General features: G+C 37.0%; 1 protein-coding gene across 7 annotated transcripts in view; it reads right to left on the reverse strand.

The window, feature by feature from the left end:
• The window catches only part of FBXW7 (F-box and WD repeat domain containing 7), a 172,712-nt gene that overhangs the window by 89,524 nt on the left and 55,714 nt on the right, over window positions 1–27,474 (reverse strand). For 5 of the 7 annotated variants that reach the window (XM_026088215.1, XM_026088218.1, XM_026088217.1 and 2 more), the window contains one exon: window positions 16,980–17,540. In XM_026088215.1, coding sequence (XP_025944000.1) covers window positions 16,980–17,540 — 561 coding nt within the window. The other 2 variants (XM_026088219.1, XM_026088222.1) reach the window with 2 other exon arrangements.

Here is a 27,474-nt window from a genome sequence, read left to right on the forward strand (position 1 = left end):
AGTGGGGACTGCACAGAAAAAAAACCACATTGCTTTGAAGAGTCTATCATACCCCAATTTACCCAGTACAAAATCTCCACGCACAAAACAGAATGACACGCATCTCTGAAAAGCATATGGAGAGAATTAATTTTGATCTCTCAAAACCAGAATTTCCTAAAAAATGCTCACTTGAATAGTATGCAGAAAGGGTAAAACTACTAGTTGAACTTGCAGACTGATGGCTTTCTCTTTGCAAAAAAAGCGTAGACGTGTTGTACCACAAGCAACCAAMCAAACAAAACCTGGATCCGAGTGAGAACATCATGTCAGTTCAAATTGTTTGAACTATACAACGGCTTCTCCAAGCCTTAAGCCTCTAAAACATTAGCAGATCTACAAAGAAAAGAGATAATTTTGAACACTAACCATAAGAAATCTTTGTTTAAAGCTTATGCCTTACTACAAGTTTTGACTTATGAATGGATTCTGTGGTGTAAAACAAGGAACAAATGCCCACAAAACCTTCATGTGTAGTCAGAGCAAAATCCAATTCCACATGGGGTCAATGATGGCTATCCAGGGCATGGTCACCCTGTAGACTTTTTCCTCAGCAGATGCATTAATGGGTCTCTTCTTTTGCTACCTACCCTCTGGTTTCCATGAAAACTGGTATAATCTCTCTCTCTCTCTCTCTCTCCCCCTCTCTCCCTCTCACAAATTGGGTGAAAATTGATCAAGAGATTTGTACGTTCTGGAAAGGAAGACAGACAAGGACAGAAAAATGTCTCAACTGCACAAGCTTGTTTTCCTTAGTCAACTAAGCTTAATAATATAGTAAAGAAGAATTGAAATTCTTAACTTGGGCTCACTCAGATGCAACTGGCTGTAATTCTGGCTCCATAATCTTTTTGAGGTGTGGCATTAATAATTAGTGTGATGAAAGAGATTGGTATGTAATAAAAAGATCTGGTTTAAAATTTTTGATGTGAAAGGCAAGAGGGAGGTATGCTTTTGACAGCTGCTGGTGGAGGATCGTACAAGTTCCATGAGTGATGGACACTCCCATACTGGAAAAAGTTATATAGGTTCAAGTACGGACAAGGATGAGGGTAGTAAAGCTGTTGTTCAGCAAAATACTTCACACTCTACAACTGAGCATTCTCTAGAAATGTACTAGTACATGTCAAGGAAGATATTCCATACCAAGTATGTCAACAAAGGGGAAATCATCAGATAAACACATCTAATAGACATTTTTCACATGTATGTAGTAAGGATCATCAAATTGCTCATATCTATCTATCTATACACACACACACACACACGCATCCTGGTATCAAGCATGAGCACAGGGAGAAAAGAAAACATACTCAAATTTGTATTGCATTTAACTGCACTAGAATTGCCAGCAGGGAAACCCAAACAGTACACAGTCTACCCTAACAAATGGCAAGCATTCAGTGGTTTCAGCTCCAAATTGCAACCACCGAGGCAACTGAGTTTGAAGGATCATCAGTAAAAAATAAAAGATGACAAAAAGAAGCACAGAAGTCTGTAAAGTTGCTCTTTCTTCTTTTCACTGCCAGTTGATCCCCACTGGAGTGGGGATAAGACAAACAGGTCAAACTGGTGATTCTAGTAGCAAGTGGAGAAGAGCAGCACTCCCTGCTTGTGGTTGGAGTTGGAAAGCAAAGAGCACCAAGTTGCCTCATTTGTTGCCAACCAAATTATCAACCACTTGCAGTAGCTCATTTGACATACTAACTTACACTCAGTTCATAGGCAGCAGATTCTTCTTCACCCTCCTCTATCACCAAGGACATACACTGGAGTCCTGTGGGCAGCTAATAAGGAGAAAAACTACAACACACTGTAAGAGCAAACTGGCAAGAGACTCAAAATCAAAGGTTACTATTCCTTTTTCCTCAAACTTTTAGAGTTGAGGGAATAAAATACAGGAACCATACAATGCCTGTATGTTCCAGCAAAACATGCTAAAAATCCCCAACCATGGCCAATTTCTCTACTCCAGGCTCTCTTCCAGTATCTGGTTTGCTATTTTTCTGTATTTTCTCTGTGGTTTCCTTGTTTACTTCTGTTCCTCAGATGCTGATCCTAGCTCTGTGCTATCCAATAATCACAGAATTTTCTTTTTCATGAACAACACAATATTTACTTTTCTCCTATGCCTTTTACACCTAATGAAAGAGTAAGGTAGAGCCCTTATCTCCTTTTTATTTTTCAGGCTGAACCATGACTTTGTGCATTGACACTTAGATTATAAGACATCAGATGCCAAACAAAGTTGGAACATCCTGAAATAACGGAGTGGAGACACACAGAATCAGGACAGCAGAAGGGAACCCAGGAAGCAATATGCAGCCAGCATAAAGAGCTGTTTTTAAGAAGTGTATACTTTTATTGTAGAAACAATCCATTTAATGAATTTAAGTCTCCAAATCTCCTCTAAACTTAAAAAAATTAAGAGTTTGATGATATCAATGCCCTCATTTCAGCTGTAGGCTATTTAACATGTCACAGATCTGTGAAGACAGAGGAAATGGTGCAGTCTGTAAATTAATTTATTACACACTTAGTCTGTCACTGCAACATAAAGTGTTTGCGACTTTCTAACAGCTATTTTCTCTAAAAAGGGTTTTCACTTCCCCTTCTTGCTCTGGCCATTTTATTCCATGCTCTTCCTCAAACTGGCTCTAGCACTTGTCAGACTCTTCTCTGAAATGACTCAAGAAATTAGGATACAGAAAACTCATTTTTTGTTGTTGCTGCTCAGTTAATTTTCCACCAATTTAGCAAATTTAATTAGCCCACAAAGCAGCCAGAAGCATGACAAGGCAAGCACAAGAGGAACAGCAAAAGTGTTTGGAAGCAGAAATCGCACAGGATCTTCATCTTTTGGCAGCAATGAGCTAATAAATCACCTTTCCTTGTTCATGGACACCTACACATGCAATACTGGTCCCAAAGAAGTCAACGATAAACTTTCTAGACACCTCAACAAATCCAGATTTTCAATTCAAGAGACATGGAAGGAACACGCAGCTGCAGGCCTGGGACCTGCCCACAATCACTGTGTTTCTAGAGCAAAGCAGCATTTGACAAAAGAGGAGACCACTTGCAAAAGCTACCATTTTGCAAGGTCACATTTTAAAGTGAAGGAAAGATATAAAGAAAGCTAAAAAGAAAGATTCTGTTTACACACAAAGAAAAATAAAATATAGAGCTTATAGTAAATTGCATGTTGTCAAGACTATATGATGTCAATATTAATGATACTCTTGTATTATTAAAACATCTACTTAAATGTGTTAACTTAAGGTTTTTCAAATAATTCCTACCTCACTTAGGCATCCCTGCTAGAACACATAATCCTTTGTACCAGACACCTATATCATTTGGCTTTATTCCACAAGCCTCCTAACTTTATTTACTATACCATGTGTTGTTTCTGGTGGTGGGGAGTTTATCATCTGTAAAGCATGTGTCTTCATTTCTTCATTAAACTTTTCAGAAATTATTTCAGGTATGTAACAAATCCAGCTGCATCATCTTGCATTTTACAAATATTCCAGAAATGTCTGCCCAGTCCTCATTGGCTAGAATATGATTTGTTGGATAAGTAAGTTTAACTCTTTGGTCTAGTCAGAGTTGCACCAGCTGTTAAAAAGAATTGCTACAGCTGCTGTTCAGGAATTAATTTGCTGACCACTTATGTTGCCATTGCACCTTTAAATAAAGCTGAGACAAGAATTAAGCCTACAACAACAGGTAGAGAAGTCTTGCAATATTTAACACTGGATTAAAATGCAAGTCAAATTCCCAAGTGAGGATAAGCTGGGGGAAGGGGAAGCAAGTGCTTTTATTAGCAAGGAGGGTGCTTTTATTAACAAGGAAGAAAGAAAACTGAAAAATTATCTTTACATACAGTAATTCAACTTTTCTCACCATTGCATCACTTTTCCATTTAAAATGCAACTTTCAATGATATTATCTACTTATATACATAAAATATACAAAGGACAGTACCAAAGCACTAAAACACAGTTATCTGTTTCTGAACATAGTTCAAAAAGTGCTGCTACAAAACAGATATCGTACTTAAAATTTTCTCCCTCTTTCTATATATTAAATGGGAAAAAGAACACTCCTTGAAACATTAGAAAGGTGTTAAAAATATTTCTGCTAAGACATTCAGAAAACAATAAATCTTCTGTAGCAAAAATTTCTGTCCAGATACTGTTTATTTAGAGCAAAACAAAAACCAAAAGAACCCCACACCCTCTCGCATAAAGTCTGACAGCATAGTAATGCCCTTCATATTCAGCTACTTTATGTACTGCTGAAACAAAAGGGTGGACAAGGCAAAGCATTGCACTTTATGTTTGAAACAATGCAGATATGTAGAAAATCCTATTTTGTTATTGGGTTCCTTTGGTACAAGACTGTTTTTCTTAGAAGAACTGCAAAATACACATAAATCTAACAAATGTAACAGCCAATTGTTACACTGGAATTCATTTGATAGCAACAAATTAAGCTATATAATCCTTTTCAGCTGGTTAACAGCATACTGCAAAGGGGTGTGAGGCTATTTATAAAGCTTAAGATATGTGAAGCAAAGAATGCCTAGATTACAAGAAAAAGCAGGTAATCTACACAAGARCTGGCATTCCTGGTTGGTATGGTAACAAACTTAACCTTTTATTGTTATTTCCTTTATTTTCTTTTTAGAGCAAGAGGATTTCTTGCCTGTGCTGTTATTTAACAAACCCTGGCTTTCTTTGATTTGCTCAGGTATCAGTTATTATTATTTAATATGCTTACTAGTATGCAATAAGTATTAACTTTTTTATAAGGAAAATCAACTAAAACCAACATTGAGTTAATTGGATGTCTGATTCTTGTACTTTAAACTGTTAGTAAAGGAATGATAATTCAGCAGAGAAGTCCCAAGGTGTTCTGACTGGCATAGCAATGGAAAAAAAAATTTTTTTTTTTTTGTAAGATACACATCCACGCATGTAAACACAGAGTTTGGCCTGCTTACTATAGGACAAGTAATATTAGTGGTTTACATTAAAGCCAAAAATTGTGCGGATGGGTGAATGCCTCAAGGATAATAATCGGAATATCTTTCTTTTGGATAAAGTCCAGCTTGAAGAAAAGGAACAATATTATTATACTTGGCAAGAACAAGAGGTCCATGAAGAACGATATTAAGTCAATGATTTCTTTCGTTTAGCCATGTCACCTCCAGTTTCTTCATTTCATTTTTACTTAGTTCATCTTCATTGAATTATTTTCTGTGTATTTTAGAAAATCTGACCAAGAGTTAACTGAAGGACTTACGACATTAATAAGAAGAGATTAAGTATTTGTTGACTTTTAATACTCGATATATTGAGCATCAAATGATCAAAGGACATGACATCCCTAAAGGAATATTCAGTAATTTTAGTGAGAAGAGCAAAGGGTCTCTTGTCCAATTCCGAATGTAGATAACCAGTGGCTGGATGACATAAGAAAGTGCTTTGCACTTATAGGGAACATCACTTATACTTTACTTAAAGTAGTAATGACTTCTGATGATGAATAAGGAGAAATTTATTCCTACTGGCAATCTGTAGTGGCTGTAGGTACTTTCTCCACTTCAGCAGAGGCACCAGGGATTGAACAGAAATGTTATAATTTAATAAGCGTTAACAGAGTCATATTTCATRACATAGCTGAAAAGTATAGCCACTGTTTTCCAAGACTGAATTACACTGAATACAACTATTAATGCACCATTTGCTCCTTTCATATTATGTAATATACAGCTAGGTAGTAAAGTTAGTAGAAAAAGTCAGCTTTCGGTAAGAAAAAGCATAAAAGGCAGTAAGGTTCTCTACAGAGAAATAGTTGTTTTGGACCAACTCAGTTTGGGATAGAAACCTCTGTACCTCCTTAGTAACTGTGTTTTTTCCAGATCCCCTTCCTTTCCCAACTCTTGTAGTTACAAACTGAAGAAACATAACTGAAAGTTATGAGACTCTAAACGAAAGTTTGGAGGAATAAGAATGAAGAGGAGAAAGAAATGAGAACAGAAGAGATACCTCACAGCAATGCTTTCCACTAGTATTTCAGTGATTTATAGAGCAATAGTTTTCTATGCACAAGATGTAATGAGTTTCACCTTTGAGATTTCAGTACTGATTAGCAGAATTTAATATTCCACCATAAGTTGCACTATATAGAGTCAATGCACAGTTTTATATAGAATTATAACATAAAGCAATTTTTACAGTAATTTAGTGAAGTCCTAAATTTGTTTGGCCAGGAGAGAAGGGGCATAGAAGAAATACGCCTCACTAGTAATTCTAGAGAATGTTCAAGAAAATTAAAGTTTGCCCAGTGTTTTCATCAACCACACCAAGGACCAGAAGGGAAAAGATGCTTGCAACAAAGTTATTAGTTTATAGAGACTTTAAGTTTTATAAGGATTTTTATAGCCATGTTACCAATAAAGAAAATGGTAATCACATGATTAAAAAAACCAAAAACCTTACAGCAGATGAGTAAAGCTACACAGAATGAAAGTTATATCATCACAATACAACCATAACTTCATGCACAGATCAGATACCATATACTACCAAACAAAAACAGTCCTTGTGTCAAAAAAAAAAAAAAAAAATCAGGCTTCTTCATCAATAGATGCTAAATACTTGCTGTCAAAACACTCTGCTGAAACAGCTTGAAAATTCTGTTTCTAAGCATTCTGCCTGTTCAAAAATGATTACAAGCTATCATAAAAACTGACATTGTATAGTTTTTCTTCTTATGCTCAATAATTTGTAAAGATTTGTCAATTATTCTACTGTATACAGTTTGCTAAATAAGAACATGTTCTGCAGATAATGAAAAGTCTCCTACAAAAATAAAAGACATATTGCAGATTACAGTGAGAAATATATCAGGAAAAAGTGTTTGTTCTGGAGCAGTTGTTAAATGTAATTCTGGCCCCCAGATCACTCTCTGTTCCTCCTATCTATCCTCTAAGTTAATTTCAGATCTCATAATTTTATAAATGGAAATCATCGGCGAATACAAAAAGTGTACTGACCATAAATTTACTTATAGTTTTAAATATATGCTACAAATTCATAGCCAAGATAATGAATAATGAAGACATCCTTTTTGAAAAAACAGAACAAAAACTAACTCACCAACAAAAGTTTTACTTTCTTCACACTTTGATTCACCATTTGCATTGAGTTTCATAACCAGTAACATCAACTTCAGTTAAGCCCAAAAAGGTGAAGCAGCTTAAAATCAACACTCAGAGCAACAGCATCCACTGATAAAATGCTCAGTAAATAGAGCTGTATCACTACAGACTAGAGATATTTGGGCTAATGATCACAGCAGGCAAGAGCACCTGCCACATAGCCAAGAACAACATAAGGAACAAATGGCATATTTAAGTGGGGCAGAGCTCCCAAATGTACTCGTTAGACAAGCCACGTACCCCAGCAGAGTTGTCTGTAAGCATGCCGAAAATATTCTCAAGCACATTTTCATGATTTCTGCTTCACAATGTTGTTGCCATATAATTGGCGAGTTGAAATTGTATTGCTGAAATTCTGAAACAGCACATACTAAAAAAGCTCATTTCCCTTCCAAGAACTAAAGTCCAGAGCAGAAAGATCCTTGGGTGCCTAAGTGATACTGATCTCAAAACATGAAAAACTGTGCAACTACTACAGGGCAATGTATAGGTAGTTATTCTGAGGTTAGCGATTTAATTTGTTCTAGTCATCTAAAGAGTCACCTAAACAAACTGACGTGGCAGTTTGAGTTACACAGGCAAGTTTCTTTCTAATATTTACCCGTAAGGAGCTTTGTATAGGCTGAGCAACTGAAAGACAATTCAAGTTTACACAACCTTGTGGCAATGCAGCAATTCTGACTATGTCTAAACCAGGAGACTGGTTTTTCCCCCCGGAGAAGAGGCTGGCATTTTCGCTGCTTGAGGGAACTGCTGGGAGCACACCTGGGAATAAAYAAACTGTATGGCTAGAAAAGAATTACATGTATGTTCAGAAGAAACTGCCCAATGTATCCAGTAACGACCATCAGGTATACATAAATAAATAAGGGAGCTGAGATGCAGGCTATATATATCTTCACTCCAAAAGGGCGCAATTGTACATGAAGTTAGCTATCAGTACAGACAAATCTAGTACGCACAAAAGGTCCCTAGTTTTATTTTTCAGTGTGGCTAATTGAGGTAAATCCCTAGACTGGAGCTGAAACACCGACCTCAATTTTTGGCACAGAAACAGAAAATTACCTGGGCCTTACTCAGTTAGGACATTAGTCTAGTAAGCTATCTCTGTAATAGGAAAATAGAGAAGTAAATCAGCACTACCTATTTCCACATCAGTAAGACATGCATCTTCCTGTAATGAAGGCAAAATCACAGATAATTTACTTATTAAATGTAACTGTGTAGTCAAAACTATTACCCAAACCATCAGCAATGTGTGGTGTTTAAAGTCTGTTTCTTCCTTCCCAAGCACTGAGATTCTCCACTAGTCTTTCTATACAGATTTATCTACTTTATAAATTATAATTCAGTACTCTCATTTAATTCTGCACTAATATTACTAAAAAAATCTTATGAAAAACAGAAAGGCACCCTTCATTAAGGGCAAGAAAAAACAGCATTTACTATAGAAAAAATTACTGTCCTTTGACTGTAAGTGACATTTTAACATAACAGTTAAGTTTAATTGCTAGGTATCTCAAGAATTTTGCACGAGAAAGCCAAACTAGGTAGCCCAGTTCTTAGATGAGCCACAAACTATATTAGGGATAAGCACATGTTGTAAGCAGAGCCCATGTATCAATTACCGACCTTCAAGATACACTTACAGACTAAGGAAAACTAGCAGAGCAGCAATTATTTTATGCCAGTTTTACGTGAAAGTAAAATTGCCCCTACACCTTCACTTACAAAAGACAGGAATACAGCTAAACCTCTACAAGTCTCAGGTAGCAAATGAAACCATTATTTAACACAGCTATCATTAAGTGAAAAATTCTTATCAGAGAAAAAAAAAGCTGGTATTTGTAATAAAGGAGCATGCTAGAGGTTAGGACAGAAGGGGAAGAACTTAGAATCGCTGCAATCTACAGAAAAATTGAGAATCTGCGTTCCTTCCATGGATGCTTCAGTATTTAACAAATTACATCTTAAAAACCTTTCTGAATGATTCTGCATGCTTGGAATCATTAGCAACTAAACTATGTAGAATATAAATGAGAAAGATGCCAAAAGTTATAAATACTGATTGGTATTAACCTTCTAACATTATTACATTCCAATAGAAAAATAAGGCTCTGCATCTGATGAGTCCAAGTTTTCCTAAACTATGGTGGGTCTTAAAAAAAAGTTAAAATGAAAGCAGGAAAAAATTTTTTTTTTCCTTCTCATTTTTACAAAACTTGCTCCAAAATAATTAGATTGTCTTGTAGTTGTAAAGACCATTAATTTTTTATTCATCCTAAGGTACTTACTCCTCTTAACTCATTGCACTTTTGTGTTGAATTCAGAATAATTAGAGGAGGGGAAGAAAAATTGCAGATTCTTTAGCTTTTACTGATAGTGATGTGAAAGAAGCTTTAATTAAAAAGGAGAAACAGACTCAGTAGTAGAGTGAGAGAAACAATAAGAAATTTTTCTATTGCCAACTTTTTTTTCCCTACAGTTAGAGCAATTCTTAATGTGTTTCCTTTTTGACAACACTAACTGAATTATTACTCAGTTGAAAATCTCTTTAAAGCATTGCTGTAATTGTTAGACATCTCAGAAGATGAGAGGCATGAAATATCTACACAAGCTATGGGTGATCCCTGCAAAAAAGCAAGACAAAAAAAAATGAATCTTTTTGTAGTATGAACTTTTTTTCTTTCTCTTGTGCACTCAGAGCAGAGAAATATACATTAAATTCCTAATGCACAAGTCATTAGGAAGTCTTTAATACTTATTTCTGAAGGGAAAAATTCCTGCATCATTTCATTGGAAACTGATTTCTCCAGAGATTAAAAAATATTGAGTTCTTCTGTTCCAGTTGTATTTACTTCAAATTTTTAGCTTCAGGAGTGGGAAAACCTTTGCAAAGAAACACTGCATGACTCTTAGTAGGAATGCAGCAAAGCTGTAGCAGCACCCTCTGGTGCCGAAAAATGGATAGAAATATTAACATGTGTTGTTACAAAGCAATTATCCCACCTGCACACAATATTTAAAGCTTGTTGTCTAAACTGAGTGTACCCAAGGATCAGCATTCCTGTAACTGAACTTTATTTATCCATATCTCTACAAAGCTTTTGATTTCCTACTAGCCTTCTGACACTGAATTTAGAGTTTCGCACAACAGTTTCACACAACAGAACCCCTTTCATTTCACATATACACAAACTTTGCTACCTTCAGTTTTAAAAACTAATTCTCTCCTTCCATACAAAGCCAGAAGTACTGAAAGGCAAGTCAATGACCAAACAAGAAAAGGCAACCTTGGAATAACATTATATCCAAAAAAGTTTTATATCTATATATACACCGATACACACACACACAAAGCCCCCAGTGAGCTTGGCCAAACAGACAGGGCAGAGCCTGCAATCAGAGGACACTGCCACGAAAGTGCACCATGACAAGAAAAATAACCTGCTTCTCAGCTTTTGTCATTGTTGTATAGAAGGCATCTATAAAAATCACCTTCCTAGCTTTAGTAATGAAGCTCGAATATGACAACTCCTGAAAGAATATCAAAGTGCTCTTTGTAGTTATAGATCCAACTATACATCTTTTCAAGAATTTTTTCATCTTCGTTGTAGCTAATCTGGTTTCTGGTTCTCAGGAAGCTCTGGTTAACCAAAGCAAGTTGCCATCACAGCCACCACTCTGCAACAAGCAAACCCACATCTGAAGAAGACGCTATCTCAGAAAGTTAGTGCAAGGTTTTGTATTACAGAATTACAGACCCTTTAAGAGGAATCAGACGCCCTGTCACATAATATTTCAAGCACAACCCAAATAGTTAGAAGGCATGAAGTAACACTTTCATTCATATATGCTCATCTGCTAAGTCTTAGTGATAGCCTCAGTAGAAGAAAAGGAAATACGTGTCCAAGTAAGAGGGCRTGCAAGGCCTACAAAGACTTTTCTGTACAGTGCCTGTTGTCCCAAACCACTGAACATCTGTAGGCAGGCTCAAACACGCCTTTAACATCCCTCCAGATGAGCAGAACAGACAACCAACCTGAAAACCGGCCCAAAACCAACAGCCATGCGCTATCTAACCATCCTCCTGCTCTGCCTGCTTACTTGGGATTTTAAAATTCAGATCCTTGCAGAATAAACAAACGCACCTTCAAAGTCATTTGGCGTTTTCTCCCTTCAAAACACAATTTGTAGAGAAATATCAAATGGTTGCTGGAATTCCACTTGCAAACAAGGGGCATGGTGTGAAAAGCAGAAACTGCATCAGAACAAGACGGCACCAGCCTAAAACAGGAGGGATGCAGACTCCTAGGTGAACGAAGGCTGCCATTTGCAGAGCTCCCAACAACTTTTTCCTACGAGTACAACTCAAATTTTTGCCATGGATGTAATGAATTGTATCTTCTGGTTTCTGCATAAGCTTCAGACTGTTTTCCTGTTTTGCCACAGACCACCTTCAAGCATGCAAGCAGGAGTAAGGAAGGAGACACGTGCTGATACCTCAATTTGCCATAGAGAATCCAGATGCTTTTGTAGCTGTTAGTCCAATGTGAAGCATTTGTTTCACCTGTTCATAGAAACCTCTGACAGCATTTGCTGGAATATAGTTAACTTCACAGACATCCATGTTTTTAATTTTATTTTTAAGTGACTGTTTCCTAAGGTGGCTTCAACATGAGATAAGTTTGTATTATGTAATGTAGAATTTTAGATAAAGAAGAATTAATAGAACAAATGCAAAAATTCATGGTAGCTTGGATATGAGTGATTACACCTTCCTCCCCCACAAGTCCAAACCAAAGCTGAATTAACCTCTGAATTATTATAACTGTTTAGGAACATTTTTCTAAGATGAACAAGAAACCAACATTCCCCAAATAAGAAAAATTCAGAGCAGTTAAATGAACTCATCTTGATGGAAACTGAAAACAACAATTAAAATCAATAAGATTTAAGTAGAAGATGACAATCAATAATAAAAAAAATCTAACAAACTAGGCATTATAGAAATTGTTAGGTAAAACAAAACAGAAAAAAAATACAGAAGAAAAATGGAATGAGTTAATGACAATATATAAGATGATCAAAATTATCTTCAAGAACTAGGGCAACCAAAATATTCCAGAAGTCTCCAGTAAGCCTGATGGCATATTGAAAAAAAATTTAGGAAGGAAACAGAGCACAATCTTAGGCTGAAAGTCAGGCACCAGTCCAGGAGAAAATAATACAATGGTTGACATAGGATAGGATTAATAGAGTTTATAGTAGAGTTGATGCCAATTTTTCCATAAAATCATGCCGATTATCACCTATCTCATAAACATCAATTTTGATAAAGATAATACTGCTGGCATAATATACTTAACATGACCATTTTAGGAGTATGAACACAGATATATAAACAATTTAAACCTAAAATAAGCAAGTATGTTGATTTATATAAGCTATTTGCCAATGATGGTGACCACTATACACTCCTGTTCCTGCAGTGCTGCAGAATCCCTCATTTACTGTGGGATAAAAGCATTTATAATAGCAGCTGCAACGAAATATCTTGAAATATCTGATGCATTGTAAGTGTATGTTTGCCTGTGTTGTGGTTAACTGTTACATGACCATCCCTAAGGAACTGGGGTGATACAAAGTCAACACAGAATACTCAAACTGGATACACAAATGCAGTGCAATGAGTGGAGAATCATCACTAAGCACGCTTTCCTAAAATGGTCCTGCATTTACTCTGCCCTCCCGCATTATTAAATATTTTTATACAACAGACATGACAAACAACATTTGCACAAGACACAGACTGCAGGGAGTAAAAATTAACAAACAGGACAGATCACTGATAAGCATCTGATAAGGTACACTGGACAAAATTCTATTCACTTTAATACAACCAAATGTCAATTTTTATTTTTAGGAACAGAGAACACAGGTCATACTTACAGAACAGAAGGCTCTCTGAAAAAGGCTTGCCTCATGTTGGACAAAGCAGTCGAACATGAGATCCCAATGCAATGCTGCAGTCAAAAGCGTTAACGTGATCGTTTGTTATATAAACAGGTAAATATATAGTATGAACAAATTTTACTTAGCATTGGTGCAATTGCTACTGGAGTTTTAATCTCAGTTCCGGCATCTACAATTCAGGACAGATACTCAAAAATCAGAGAGAGTGTTCAGGGAAATATCATGACAAGGACAGAAAAAAAAAAAATTATGCCCAACAGACATACAGTGTCCTAAATATTTACATTTAAGAGACCTTTTGGGGTGAATCTGATTACTCCATGTACATTAAAGAAGCAAACACTTGTTAAAGAGCCCTTCACTGCAACAGGGAAATAATATAATGTAATGGCCAAAACAGGAAAAATGCAGAGTAGAATAAAGGTGTAAAATTTTAAACAGTGATGGCAATTAACTGAAACAATTTAGCAAGAGTTGACATAGATTTACCTTTGCTGGACTTTCTCTTTCTTTATGCAAGTGAAATGTTTCTGAAAAATATGCTTTAGCTTGCACAGGAGTCAGTACAAAGCACCCTCACATTTTATGCAGGAAACGGATTATCACAATGGCCCTTCTGGATTCCTGAGCTATGGCTGGGTAAAGGAACAAAGAATCTCCCAACCATCTGCCTTCCCACGATAAGTCCTTTAGTCATATAACATCACAACATTATGGTAGCAATTATCTCAATTGCTTACATGGAGCATGGTAATATTAGGTGAATATTTACATATTATATATATGTTTTTTAACACTTTTGATGCAATTTATCAGCTAGAACACAGTGAGCTTGCCACTGGCAAGTGGAAGTCCAGGCAGCAAACTCAACTAAGATACACTATGGTGCTATGTGGGAACCTTGCCTTTTATTTCTTTAACATCACAGGATCCCACAAGACCAATACACACAAAGAAAATCAGGTTAGACAGACACTTTATACTCAGTAGTTTAAGAGGAAAGGAATAAAAAGTAGAAGGACAAAATACAGAGTATCAAAAAATTAATACGAGCTGCACAATGCTATGACAGTAGCAGTTGCTATTTTATTCAGTCTATTATCTTCTGATACTTGGTAGTGATGAAAACACAGTATAAATTGCCGATATTGCTGCATACGGCTAGACGAAACCAGCTGGATCATCAACGGACGCTTCTGAGGAACCGGGTTTATGCCTGACACACAAACAGTAAGCGGTAGGTCCAGAATTCATCTCAGCTGATACTGGTGGCGCAAAGTAAGTTCCACGAGAGTAAAGAATACAGCAAGGGGGGGGGGCGGTAATTCAGCCAGAGGAGAGCATGAGGAGAACCGCACTGGACCACAAATACTAAGAAGCATATCCAAAAAGCTAAAAACAATGCTATCTGTTCTGAGTGTCTTTGGATGAGTTTATCTATCTTCATCAGGTAGAATGAGAAATCACTTGTAAATACAGTTGATGAGTCTGCAAATGCTACTTTTTCTTCTCAAAAATGGCACGTTCATTTCTCATGTTTACCTTTACTCTGGTATGCAATTTATCCATGCCCTGGCACAGCTGTATTTCTACAATATTTCTCAACACGGAACACGTTTCTGCAGTTAAATTTATGGCTATTTAGAAATTTGCAAAATTAATGTCATATTATGTCTGTCTTACTGTGTAATCGTGACCTAGAGCAGTGCCAGCTGAAGCTGCTTTCTACCTGTGCTGTTCCTTCAGTTAAAACTCTAATAGAGCTGTGCAGTGAATCAAGAACAATTCCCAGAGATGGTTCACTACCCAGCTCACCAAACAGTTCTTGCAGGACCACAACCTGGAGGTAGAGCACAGATGAAAATGGCCAGCATTGCAAGGAAACAAAATACAAAACAACTATCAGACCAGACAGAAATTGTGTATCTATATAAAAACCTTTTAGACACATTCCTTCAGGTTTAACTATTTTCAAATTTAGTTTACATCAAATATGACCAAAAAAATTGCATTCACTATTGGAGCTTCAGAACTGACCATCACTGAAAACCATGTTTTGTTCTGTCTGCATATATTTTGAGTATGGTTACTTACAAAGCACTTCACAGTCTGCGATTCAAAGACTTTAAATGTATTTTTGAGTGCAAAAATTTCTTACATGAAATATCAAGTCCAAACTGAATGGATGTAGGTTATTATACATCATGCAACAAGTCACACTGAACTTGGGGAAATCAAAGTATCAGAATAAAACTGAAAGTCTGAATTATAAAGAGCTAGATGAATCATAAGAAATTTGACTGTATCATACTATTTCACTCCAAATTAGAAAGCATRTACTTCAGTATCTTGAACAGTAGAATAATCAATACAGAATTCTATCTTTTTCTAAAAACCTGTGCAAAAACATTGTATGAGGACTTTTCAAAAAATCAAAAACATTAGTTAGTAGAGATACTTTAATCACAGTGGTGAATTAGATACTAATTGCCAATACCTAAAACATTGCTGCAGCTTCAAGAAACAAATCATCATCCTCTTTATCTGCTCTAGTCTATCTTTAAGACTGATGTCTATTGAGACATTTATATTCATACTCGAACACATAGGGAAGCCAGCTAAGGATTCTCCAAGTTTTCGTTTTGTGTTTTACATCAGTTTTCTGAAAAAGTACGTTGCAAAGATATTTTTTCTTTTTTATTGTTGYTTTGTTTTTCTAAAGGTGGGAGGTGAGGTGTTTTATAAGATACACTTAGTCTCTCAGCCTCCAATTAATGATTAAGAAAAAAAAATGTTGGCACATAGGCCTAGGAACAGCATTTATACACAGAGCCACTCGCCTTCTCCTCCCTTTTATTAAGGAATATCATCGCTTACACTATTATTTCACTTTTCGCTGCTACAAAGAATGACAGAATTCCATCTTGAGGAATTTGGAAAACAGGGTGAACTGCTAATGAACAATGGAGCTGATACTGTCAAAACATTTTTTAGTTCTATAGTGTTAGGTGAGATCAGTAGCAACAATAAATCCAAACATTTATTTTCAAAAGCTTTTTGCAAACTGGAAATTCCCATCAATCATTACATGTAATTTTCAAGCTCCTTACAGATATGATAATATACAACATATAATGACTTTATATATACATATAACATTTATATAACGACTTTGCAATTGAATAACTAGCTGTTACTCTTTCTTTAACCTATATTTTGTCAATGAATTCACTAGGACCTGGCTAAAATGAAAAACATGAGATTTCTGTAATATTCCACCCTAATCTTTCATTACAATAGTGTTCAGACGAACACTGAGAACCAGACCTTCTCAAAGGTGACCACATATGCACAATTGCTTACCTTCCCTCATGCTTTCTTTGAGAAGTAAAATGACACAAATGACCCCTGGAGGATCTTGGGAACAGTATGAGTTAGCGTATGAAGATATGTGTAAAAAAACAACCAAACAAAAACCAGAAAAACACCTGATCTTTTGAACATAGTCCTCAAAGCTCTGTTCCCTGAAATGAAGTATTTGTTCATGTCAAATGCATGCATATAATTTGATTACTAATAGTTAAAAAAGTTTAGTTTATTAAGAATTAATGCAATTCAGAAATGAGTTCTTTAAGAAATTGCTCATTATAAAGTTTTGGTTTAAGTTAAATATTCAAATTATTTTCCAAAACCAGAGTTGCCAAAACTTAGAAAAAAATTATTTTCTCACCTTTGTCTTTATGTAGAATGGCAATGACTGGTGCATGGGCAAGTCCATGAGGCTATTGGAATTTCTGACACTATTACTGTTACTGTGTTCTTCTTCTCTGCTGCTGTCATCTGACTGATCAAAATCATCACTCTCCTGGTCCATTTCCTCCTCCTCTTCCACCTCCTCATCTTGATCACCAGCATGTTCGTCATCTTCTTCTTCCTCTTGATTACAAGTGGATTCTTCATCTACTGTAATAAGTCTATTGTTATTTTCTTCTAACTGTTCTTCCTGGGATTCATGTCTGTCACCAAATACAGGTTCTTCTCCACCTATCTCCCCATTCCTCCCAATGTGCTGTTCCTCTTGTTGTCGTCTCTGCTGCTCCTCCTCCTCCTCTACAACTCGATTCATCTGCTCCTCATCTACTTGGCTGGAAGAAGCATTACCTTGAAGAGATCCACCGGTTCGTCGCCTCTTGCTGCCCACAGAGAGCAGTTCCTGATTCATTTCCAAAAGCCAGCTTGCTACTTCTTGGACCTTGGCTAGGCTATCTGAAGATGCAAATGCTTTCACATTCTAAGGAGACAAAAAAGAAAAAAGTGGGAAATTACAGAGGTTATATATTTGATTACATAAAGCATTAAAAACTTATTTAATTGGCTTACTCCTGATAACTTCAAATTCCAAGAAACAAGGAATAATTTCTACTTGACACAAAACTGGAAAAACCCAAACAGACATTAGGCACAGAACTTTGTAGCAAGAAAGTTATTATTTTACTATCATACAGTTTGATCATGATCTCTGTAAGCACTAGACATTGCGCAAAATGCAAAAGAATGAACGACTTGCCCCTCTAGAGAATCCACAAGAATCACAAACATTCATGTTAACAGACAGTCAAAGCATGTGATATTGTTTGCTAAAAATTGGACATAAGTATTTTTCAAAAGGCATTATATTTTCCTTTTCATTTGATTACAGACTTTGTATATTACTCACAACTAATGAACTGCTTTTGGTCTTATGTCCTAAGAGCAGGCACATTTCCAGGTATAAAGTTTCATTTCTTGTTACTATAACTTTATTTTAGATTAAAAAACAAACTAAACACCCACAAATGAACACCCACTTCTAAGTCTTTTAAATTGGCCACAGAGACATCCAGTGGCCAGAAGCAGTAATCACTAGTCAGCCCTTGCAGGCCTGATGACATGCACGTACCTTGTTAGGCAAAAATTACTGTTAGAACACAGTTGGATTCTCCAAAATCTAACAAGCTACAAGAATTGYTAAATGAAACTTTTAGCAGTTCACAAGTAGCCAAATTTGGATGCCTATTAAGGGGAATTGAAAAATACTAATGCCAAATACCAGGAGGCAGTTTCTAAACTGTCTGAACACTTTGCTACAGATGTGCAGGCAAGCAAGATACAGGAACAAGAGATATAGCACAATTGAACTAGATCTTAAATTTCTATCAAGATTGCCAGCCCTATCAACAACCCTACCAGGTTTACACATCTTGAATCCAGCTCCTCTAGATTCAAGGGCTGCGGAGTAAGCGACATTAGACACGTGCTCAACAATTAGAACATACATTTTTGGGTCGCACACGAAAGTATGTGCAGACAGAAGATAATTAACCTTCTCCTAATGTATAGAGTCTCTGGTCTGAGGTGTGCGTAGACCTTAGCACATGCTCACCAGACTACCCTGCAGCAGACACTCAGGACGCACAACAATACAGTGCTGGGAAGGAGCATGAGCACAGTCTCCTTTGAGTGAGAGCAACATAAAGGACTTAATCTTCCACAAATGTTCCAGTAAGGGAAGATATTTCTCCAACTCCTCCCCCCACTTCCCAAGAGTAAGAAAAAATGTTCCTTTTCTTCAGAAAGTCTTCTATTTACCATAGTAAAAATCAAAACAAAAAACCTCTACAGCCCTGGATGATGGAGATCTGGAATAGCTTTTGACCCAGGACATTTACAAATCGATTAATCTTCAGGGCGGGGAGAGAGTGCCAGAAACCATAGATCAAAAGTTATTCTTGATACATTGTACAGTAAAAGCCACAGAAGCATGTTTACAGATATTTTTGAAGTCTTGCTTTGAGAAGGTTTCACAGATGGTTCACTTATGAAGATATGGGATTCTGCACCCTTGTCCCCTCTGTCTTAGGGAAGCAATATTTAAATCCCAGAGGTGTGGTTCTCATGTTTCCACGTATATAACCAGATGACAATCACCCTCAGATAAATCCTTACAAGCTCAAAAGGTGAAATACATGTTCCAGAGGAAATGWCCACTAGCAATTAGTTCCAGTCAATGAACTAGAGCTAATACTAAAAGACAATTAAGTCGCACATCAAGGAAGGACGAGAAGGAAGCAAGTGGAGGCTGTGCTGACTTCTGCTTTTATCAGTGGAAAAAAGCATTAGGGCACTGGGGTGCACATGGCCCAAAGCAGAAGGGAATGACACCACCCTTGAGTGCAAGGGCCATCAAAAGCAACCGCGTTTAGCACGCGCTGTGCAGTAACACCTGAGACGGATGCCATGAAGAGATCATTTCACGAGAAATGTTCTCATTTAACATTTTCCTCCAAAGCCTAGAAGCATATTGGAGTGATGTTTAACAAATCCATTTCCTCAGCAAATATGTCAAATTTAGTCATGACTATAATCTGAAGTTAGCACAATTTATTCATCAGGCTTGCTACCTAGTTTGGACATTATTAACATGACAACAGTGTATCTTACTTTCTCACAGCAAGAGAAAATATTTGGGTTTTTGGAAGCAGAATCATTTAGAAATGAGTAATTAAAAAAAGGCCAAATAAGAAATTTACATCTTCAAGATCTAGAAATTTTAACTTCAATAACCATACCTAAAGCTTAAAAGTTTTAACTGCATTTTTCACCATCAACAGCATTATTTTAAATATATGCATCAATTATCTGCTTAGGACATACCTTATAAAGTTATAAATGCTGCATTTATTTCTATAATTTAATACATACTTTCAATTTGTATCTACAAGCAACTACCATGAAAGGGTCAGCATTGAAATACTGAAGTAATAAGTACCAGATCCAGCCTAATGCTTAAGTGACAAAAATAACACTATTGTTACTGTTAATAATATGCCCAAATGAAATTCCAGGCAATTAAAAGTAATTTGTACTATTATATATTTTTAGGTATTCCTCCATTTTTGCAGACAGTGATCAAGAATTCACAAAACTATCTTCAGCCATACATGATTTCAGTTTTACTCTGTACTTGCAAGAAAGAACTCAACTTTTTCTTCCAATAGTCTATAAAATGCTTTATCAAAATTTAATTACAAGCAGTGTTTCATCAGAAAGCATCAATATGCGAAGTGGTGATACATTCGCTAAAGAACAGATGGATGTCCATTATCTGAGAGATTTGAAACATTACAGTTGCCTTCTGTCACATAAGTGCTTTCAGAATCAACTAATACACAAGATACAATCTTTCCATATATAAGGTAGATAAGGAATAGTAGTATGGGATTGTTATTTTGCAGGAAGAGATGTATTTATAAATCAACTAGCAGAGAACTAAGATGTCATGTTCTTAGCTAGTGCAATGCCTCCTTCATTTGTGCTCTCAGAAACCCATACCCAAACCAGCTAAACCTCAAGACTGACACAGGAAAGCTGTGGTTTTTCCACCTCCCCAGACTGCAAGGAGATTTTTTTTTTTAGATAGACACCAAAATATTGCAGTGTAATGGCAATGCTTACATATTTAGCAGAGAGGTAACAAGGTAGAAAGGGAAAGCTGCCATCCCACCCGAACTAAGGCTCTCCCGTGGTTTCATTCCAACATCCTGATCCACCTTCTGAAAGGAAACAACCCCCTGCAGGCACAGTTTGCCAAAGCTTCCCAGCAGCGTGGCGGTAACTCCAAGCACCGTGGGGCAGGGGCCAGGCCGTGGTTAGCACTGCCAGTCGCCTAAGACTTGTTAAGTCTATTTGAAAAATGCACGTATGAAGAGCAATCAATGCAGCATCAAACAGCTTGAGGTTAACAAAACAATTAACATGGAGAAGATTGTGGACCATATTCTAGAAAAGAGATTCTGACTGTACGATTGCGGTAGCTAATGATAGAAAYGCTATGACCAACCTGTTCAAGAAAACGTTCAATATATTCATCTGATTACAGGCAGCAAAGTTCCTATATGCGAAAGATTTTGAATAACAGAGAAACGAACCAAAACAACCACCATGCAACTTCCAGAAACCAGAGATATACAAAGTGAAATGGAGAATCCACTGCTTCCTGTTGCAGGTGATGGCAGCAGGCAGTTATCCTCATGCAAGGCTCTGAATCAAGGCAAGATACTCAAGACATGCCACAGCCCAAAGCAAAGTTATTAGCTTTATACAAAAGTTACAGGAGATTAATTTGTCTGCATACACTGGATAGCAAACCAGATGATAGTAACAGCTTCCTGGGTCATAAAATTCTGAATTTAAAACACTGTACTGAAGACACAAACAAACAAACCTTCCATATTTCATCACCAACAAACATTGACTAGAGCAAGATCAACATGGGGTTTTAAAAACATTCAGTAACTGTTTTTCATCAAAAGGAAATACATCCTAGTGTGTCTCATGCACAACAAGACAAGCATATATACATTTTTTCAGACAGAATAAATTGCTATTTCCCAATGTATACACACCTCAATTCTCTTGTCCGGCCAACTCTATTATTCACAGTCCCAAGCTCCAGAATAAGTTAGCAGCTACAGAAGATTTTCTGCTCATGTCCTCCTGCCCAGCAAATCCCTGCCATCATTTTTTTCCTTTACTCAAAACTGTGATCAGCAGAAAAGATAGAGTGGAGCAACACATGCAACCTTTCTGCYGGGTACGAAATTATCCTGCTCCCTTATATACCCTCTCTAGATACTTCAGCAGTCACTTTGTGCTGTCTATTCAATGCAAAGTGGTCAAAACAACCAACACTGAAACGAAAGTGCTCCTCTAATTACTTACTTATGCCAAACATAAATCTGACAGCACACAAAACCTTAGATTTAGTATTCATTAAATTAAAAAAAAAACCCACAATTAAAGTTTCCTGTGCAAATTTAATTAAGTCCAGCTGCCTCTAATCTTCCTGTGTGGCCAGTTTTAATTACCTCCCCTCCCTACCATAGCCTGGCTCCAACTTCATATCTACCTCCTCAGGCTTTTCACCGAGTCTGTGTCTCCTAACCTCCCCTCCTCAACCGTTTTGTACAAGGACGGCCCCAGTTCTCCTGCCACATCTGGTCCACTGCAAGACGTCTCTCCCTTCTGTTCACCTGCTTCTCTTAACCAGCATCTTGTTCCATCAGACCTCATCACTTTTCTCCCTAGCTCACCATCCAAACTTTCTTTCTCCCAAGACTGTCTCTTAATCCATCTCCCTCTCTACTCCTATGCCTCAATCTCCTAATTCCCTTTAGCCTGCAGTGGCACTTGTCAGTCCCAGGCTCTTTGCTCTGTTCTCATCAAATCCCTGCAGAAAATGAACGGGTTTATATGAGAGGGACAAGAGCTGGCAATGGGTAGTTAACAAGGAGCACAACAGGGTAATGTCCCTTGCTATCAGTTATGATGGAAAACACAAAGAAGTGATTAAAAAAGAAAAATTTAGTTTTAACTCTTGGCTGGAAGGAGAATGGGGTATTGAGGACCTATTATGCAATTCTAACTCTTAGTTGACACAGGTATAGTATTTAATAGAGGGTAACATATGAAATAGCACACAAAAATCACTAGAGAAAAAGAATAAGAATACACAAAGTAGTTTAGGAAATATGAACCACTAATACAACAATTTACATCAGTTTAGCAGTACTTAAGCTGAGTGACATGGTGAGGAAATATCAGAGATAGAATATAGATGAACTAGGACTTTTCACGAGAAAAGTTTGGAAGAAACAGTTTGAGTTTCAAGCTGTCAACATACTTATTCTTTACCTTAGATTAAGATAAAATATGCATGATCATGACTAATTACCTTATACCAATTTAGATATTTTATATTCCTGAAATAATAGAAGGGGAGATCAGCACTCATACTGTTTAAGAATCAAAGTTATTTTATGCATCCGTCCTTTCTTCTCTTTACATTTGATTTTCCATATTGTTCCACATGCTCTTTATTCTCATACATTTCATATCACCACGGCACAAACTTTTCATGTCATTTCTCTRTTTACTCAGAAGCAAACAACTTTGTATTGTATGATGAGTAAAAAACCCTTCATCCATTACTGTAAAAGCCTGGCTCCTTCAACGGAGTTACTCTGAACTCTTAACAATTTCAGAGACAACTGTGGCTTGAGAGCTGGAAAAGCTGCAAGAGGTGCAAAGTGCTTGGTTGCTCTGCACAGGCAGGGCACACGCGGGCTTAGCAGCCACACAACCATCTGCAAGGTTCATGCACGCACAAAGAAAATTTGGGGGGATTTTAGCTGAGAGATTACAGCTAAAATGGATTGTCTTCACAACGGCAAGAGGAATGGCAAGTCTTAACACTTTGAATATGAGAGGGAGGGGAAAACTGGTGGAGGAGAAAAAGATGAAGGAAAAAAAGACTACCAAAAATCCATTCCCCTCCCCAAAAAAGGGGGGGAGGACTGCTCTAGCTAGAATCTAACCCAGAAAGACTCCTCACAGAGAAAAAATTCAATCTGAGTTCAGGTTGTAGCAGTTTTTACATGCACTGGCATAATAACAAAGAATCATACTATAACATATTAATAGACTTGCTGACAAAATTAAAGCAATCAACACTTAACAGAAAGAGAGGAAACCACTGTTTTGTTTTGTTTTAAACACTTCCCCACTAACAATTCCTGGTCTCACTTCTTGTATTTGAAGTGTTAAAAATGTATGTATTTTCCTTGTTTCTAAAAGGAGAAGAATATGACAGCAAATAATAATTGATTAGTGTTTTATACAAGCTATGTTTTTACCTTAAAACTCAATATTAAGAAAAAAGAGAACTAATGCAAGATACTGTGGGAAGGATGGGGTGAAGATAAGAGGGAGAGGGAACAGTGATCCATTGAAGAAACTGTTGAAAACCTCCATCACCCAGTAATAAGAAAACTGAATCAAAAAGTCTAAAATTCTAAGTCCTCTTCCTCAAAGCCATACCTTAACAGACATTTACTGGCAAAAATACAGGGTAACTGAAAAAGTGGAAAGCTCCTCAAGAATCCCAGTCGTACCTCTTAGCTTTCCAAAGCCCCTCCCTGAAATACAACATAAAATCAACAAAAGTTGAGTACTGTCAACAAGTTACTCCCTTTAAAAAAAATTTTTTTTAATTCTGCATTATGTTTTCATCAAGAAGAGTGAGTGGATATAATTTAGAGTAAAATTATTTATGCAACAGTCCACAAGTGAAGGAGATGAGTATTATGACAAATCTTACAGTGTTCATATAAATAATACTGTTATTTACAGTGATTATCTCAATAAACGACTGTTACAAAGAGATGGCTTTTCACTAACTGCAAGTTAAAGAAAAAGGAACAATCTGTAGACTGTAGCAAGTTAACTATCACATGTGACTAAGGAAAGGTTTTCTCTCCTTTTTTCCCCAGAAAATGAAAAGCAGGAAAATAAAAGCTTCAAGTGCAGTTTAAAAGATACCAAACTTTCCAGCAACTATTGAAAACAACATAAAACAGGCAAGTCCTCTATATCATCCTCCATGCCTCCACTTAATCTTGAGTATTAAGCAGTGCCCATTTTCTCATGGAAAAGATCTCTGAGCTAAAAAGGTAAAGTAAACAATTCTCAATTACACTGCTTATCCTTTCTGTTTTGACAGCTTTACCATGATTTGGGTTCTTGCATTAAAATTTTTTTATGTCTCTGTAAATAAAAAAAGTTTACCTTGCATAATGAATACTTTTTTTTTTTTTTCCCACAGATCAAATTACTACAGGAAGCCTTACTATTGCTAGCAATAGCACAACAATGCTTGTTTGATCAATTGAGGAAAGCAAGTTTGTATCTGTTAACATTTTGGTCTCATCTAAACCATGCCCTCTGTGCATACTAATAAGGAGTTTCTTGCCAAAACCAAACATTAGATCACATATAACAGCAACATAAACAGAGTATCTTTAGCTACATTAGTAGAAGAGCATGTGGGCTGAAAAATTCTCAGATTAGAAAAAAAGCAGTTAATTATACCACTTTCAAATTTAAAGATGCCGTCACGTGCCTATTTAGCAAGGGCTAGAAACATAGAAATAGAACCACCTCAGCTCTTGCTTCATGCTAAATACACATATAATACAGAAGCTCTGCCAAAAAAACCACCACAAACCTTCACACAACTCGAGTGACAACTCTTACAGATCAAAAGGAGCACTAAGTAGTTTTTAAAACTTCACGGCTTTAGGTCATTTTGGAGCTGTACCTCCCCTCCTCCCCAGAAGTAAGTAACTGAGGCTTGTGGGTCTGCAGTATTCATGATATCTTTTTCCAAAATCTCCACAGTATGAGCATTGTGTTCCATTTTTTTTTACATGTGTCTTTCTGCCCTCAGGCAAGAGCATGTTCCCTGTATCAAAGGCCCTCGAGGTCAGTTTTGCAGCACCGCACCTAGGGACCTCCCCAGCAGCCTGTAAGAAGATCTGTTGGGGACATTTTTATGCACCTCTAGGCCTTTTATCCCCAGTAAAGGAGTCAGAGTAGTGGTAAGGATCGCACTCCTAGTGCTGCTTTCCAGCAGCAAACACTAGTGACACTGTGCTGGAATTCTCCCATTTCATGGAAAAAACACTACTGAATAAACACACAAAATTAAGCTAAAGGTTTCAACAGAAGGAACTGGGAGTCTTTACTGTGAAGTCCAGAATAATCATTCAATAACTCTTATTTTAAGTGAACAGGCAATGTGATTATCATGCAGAAACAACTACTTTGTTCCTAACTATCCAGCTGAATAGGGATCTCATCTAACAGGCAAAAGTGAAGCAAGATCCAATCACTGAATGCTCAAATTAGAAAAATCCAAAATGGAATAAACTATGAGGATAATTACTCACTGTAATAGCTTATTAGCAAGACAGTAAATTCATCACCACTTCAAGTCTTAAATTAGAAATATACTCTATCTTAGTTTAAAAAACATGCTCAAAAGCTGCAGAGCGTGTACCTCGTGCACAGCTATGAAAGCACAGTTAGCTGCCCGCCTCTCCCTGGGTATGGGCACAAACAAGAGCTGCTGTTGTCACCTCCTCTCGGCTCCGACCGTGACATGCAGGCTAAACATGTTAAGAGCTACTCATTAAGACGCGTCTACTTCCATCGCAGAGTTATTTCAAGACCACGAAGCTTAACGCACAGGTTAGCATGGCACAGCCAGAGCAACCTTAATGTAATTTTTTCTCCTGAATCCACAGCAGTGCTAAACACAGCCCCTGGGCTGGGATGCGTTTCCAATGGAAAAACCTATAGATCTTAGCAGTGCATTATGCTAAACTGCTCTATGAATGCATTCACATAGTCTGTCAGCTAACATGGCGCTGCTTTCCCAAGCAGTACCATAAGAGCAATACATAAGTAACTTCCAAGCAGAGTTACTCATTATTAATGCAAACTATTCTGAAGGCAAAAGCAAAACAGCATTTGGCAGCAAGAACACTGCCATTAAGGTACTGGGTCTGAAAAACCTCAAAGTGATTTATAGAGTACCCAACTGACTTCTCCGTCTCTGTTTTTTTCCTGTCCACTAATCATAAAAGTCATTTTGGGTACACTTCCCCAAATGATGGGTTTTACTGATACTGAACTGCAGTTTTACCAGATGGCTAGTGTCAGCTTCTGGCAAAATGGTAGCGTGACTTCTTGGACAGAATCTCTATACCCAAATGCTGCAGAAGTGTAGCAGAAACAGGCAGACACACAGAACAGAAGAGACAGCCAAAAAAAAGGTTCTCTTCGAACACAGAGCAAAAGAGAGAGACAAAAAASGTGAACTTCAGTTGAAGTGGGGAGAATATACCTTGAGGACAAATAGCAACTAAATTAGGTTAAGTTTAAACTAACTCAGCAAAGTTTAAATGGGGGAAAAGGGAGGAACTTGTTCTGGTGGTTAAAAAGAAAGACAGCAGGACTTAAGCTGAGGAAAGTGTGAATTAAGAGCAGTGACTGGCAGTAAAGAGTATTTGTAACTGAACATTTAAAAAAGTTTTAAGTAAATAGCCCCTTTTAAGCAAGCCTTAAAGACAGTGTACAGAACCCTACTACCTCAAACCACCAAGAATTAATCATCTCCCTTTACTCCCAATAAGTTTCAAGGCATAGAATGATGTTTTCAAGAAGCAGGACATAATACAGAATCACAGAATCACAGAATCACTGAGGTTGGAAGGGACCTCTGGAGATCATCTAGTCCAACCCCCCTGCTCAAGCAGGGTCACCTAGAGCACATTGCACAGGAT

This window comes from Apteryx rowi, unplaced genomic scaffold (genome assembly GCF_003343035.1).
Source record: "Apteryx rowi isolate R43461 unplaced genomic scaffold, aptRow1 scaffold_76, whole genome shotgun sequence".
NCBI lineage: Eukaryota > Metazoa > Chordata > Aves > Apterygiformes > Apterygidae > Apteryx > Apteryx rowi.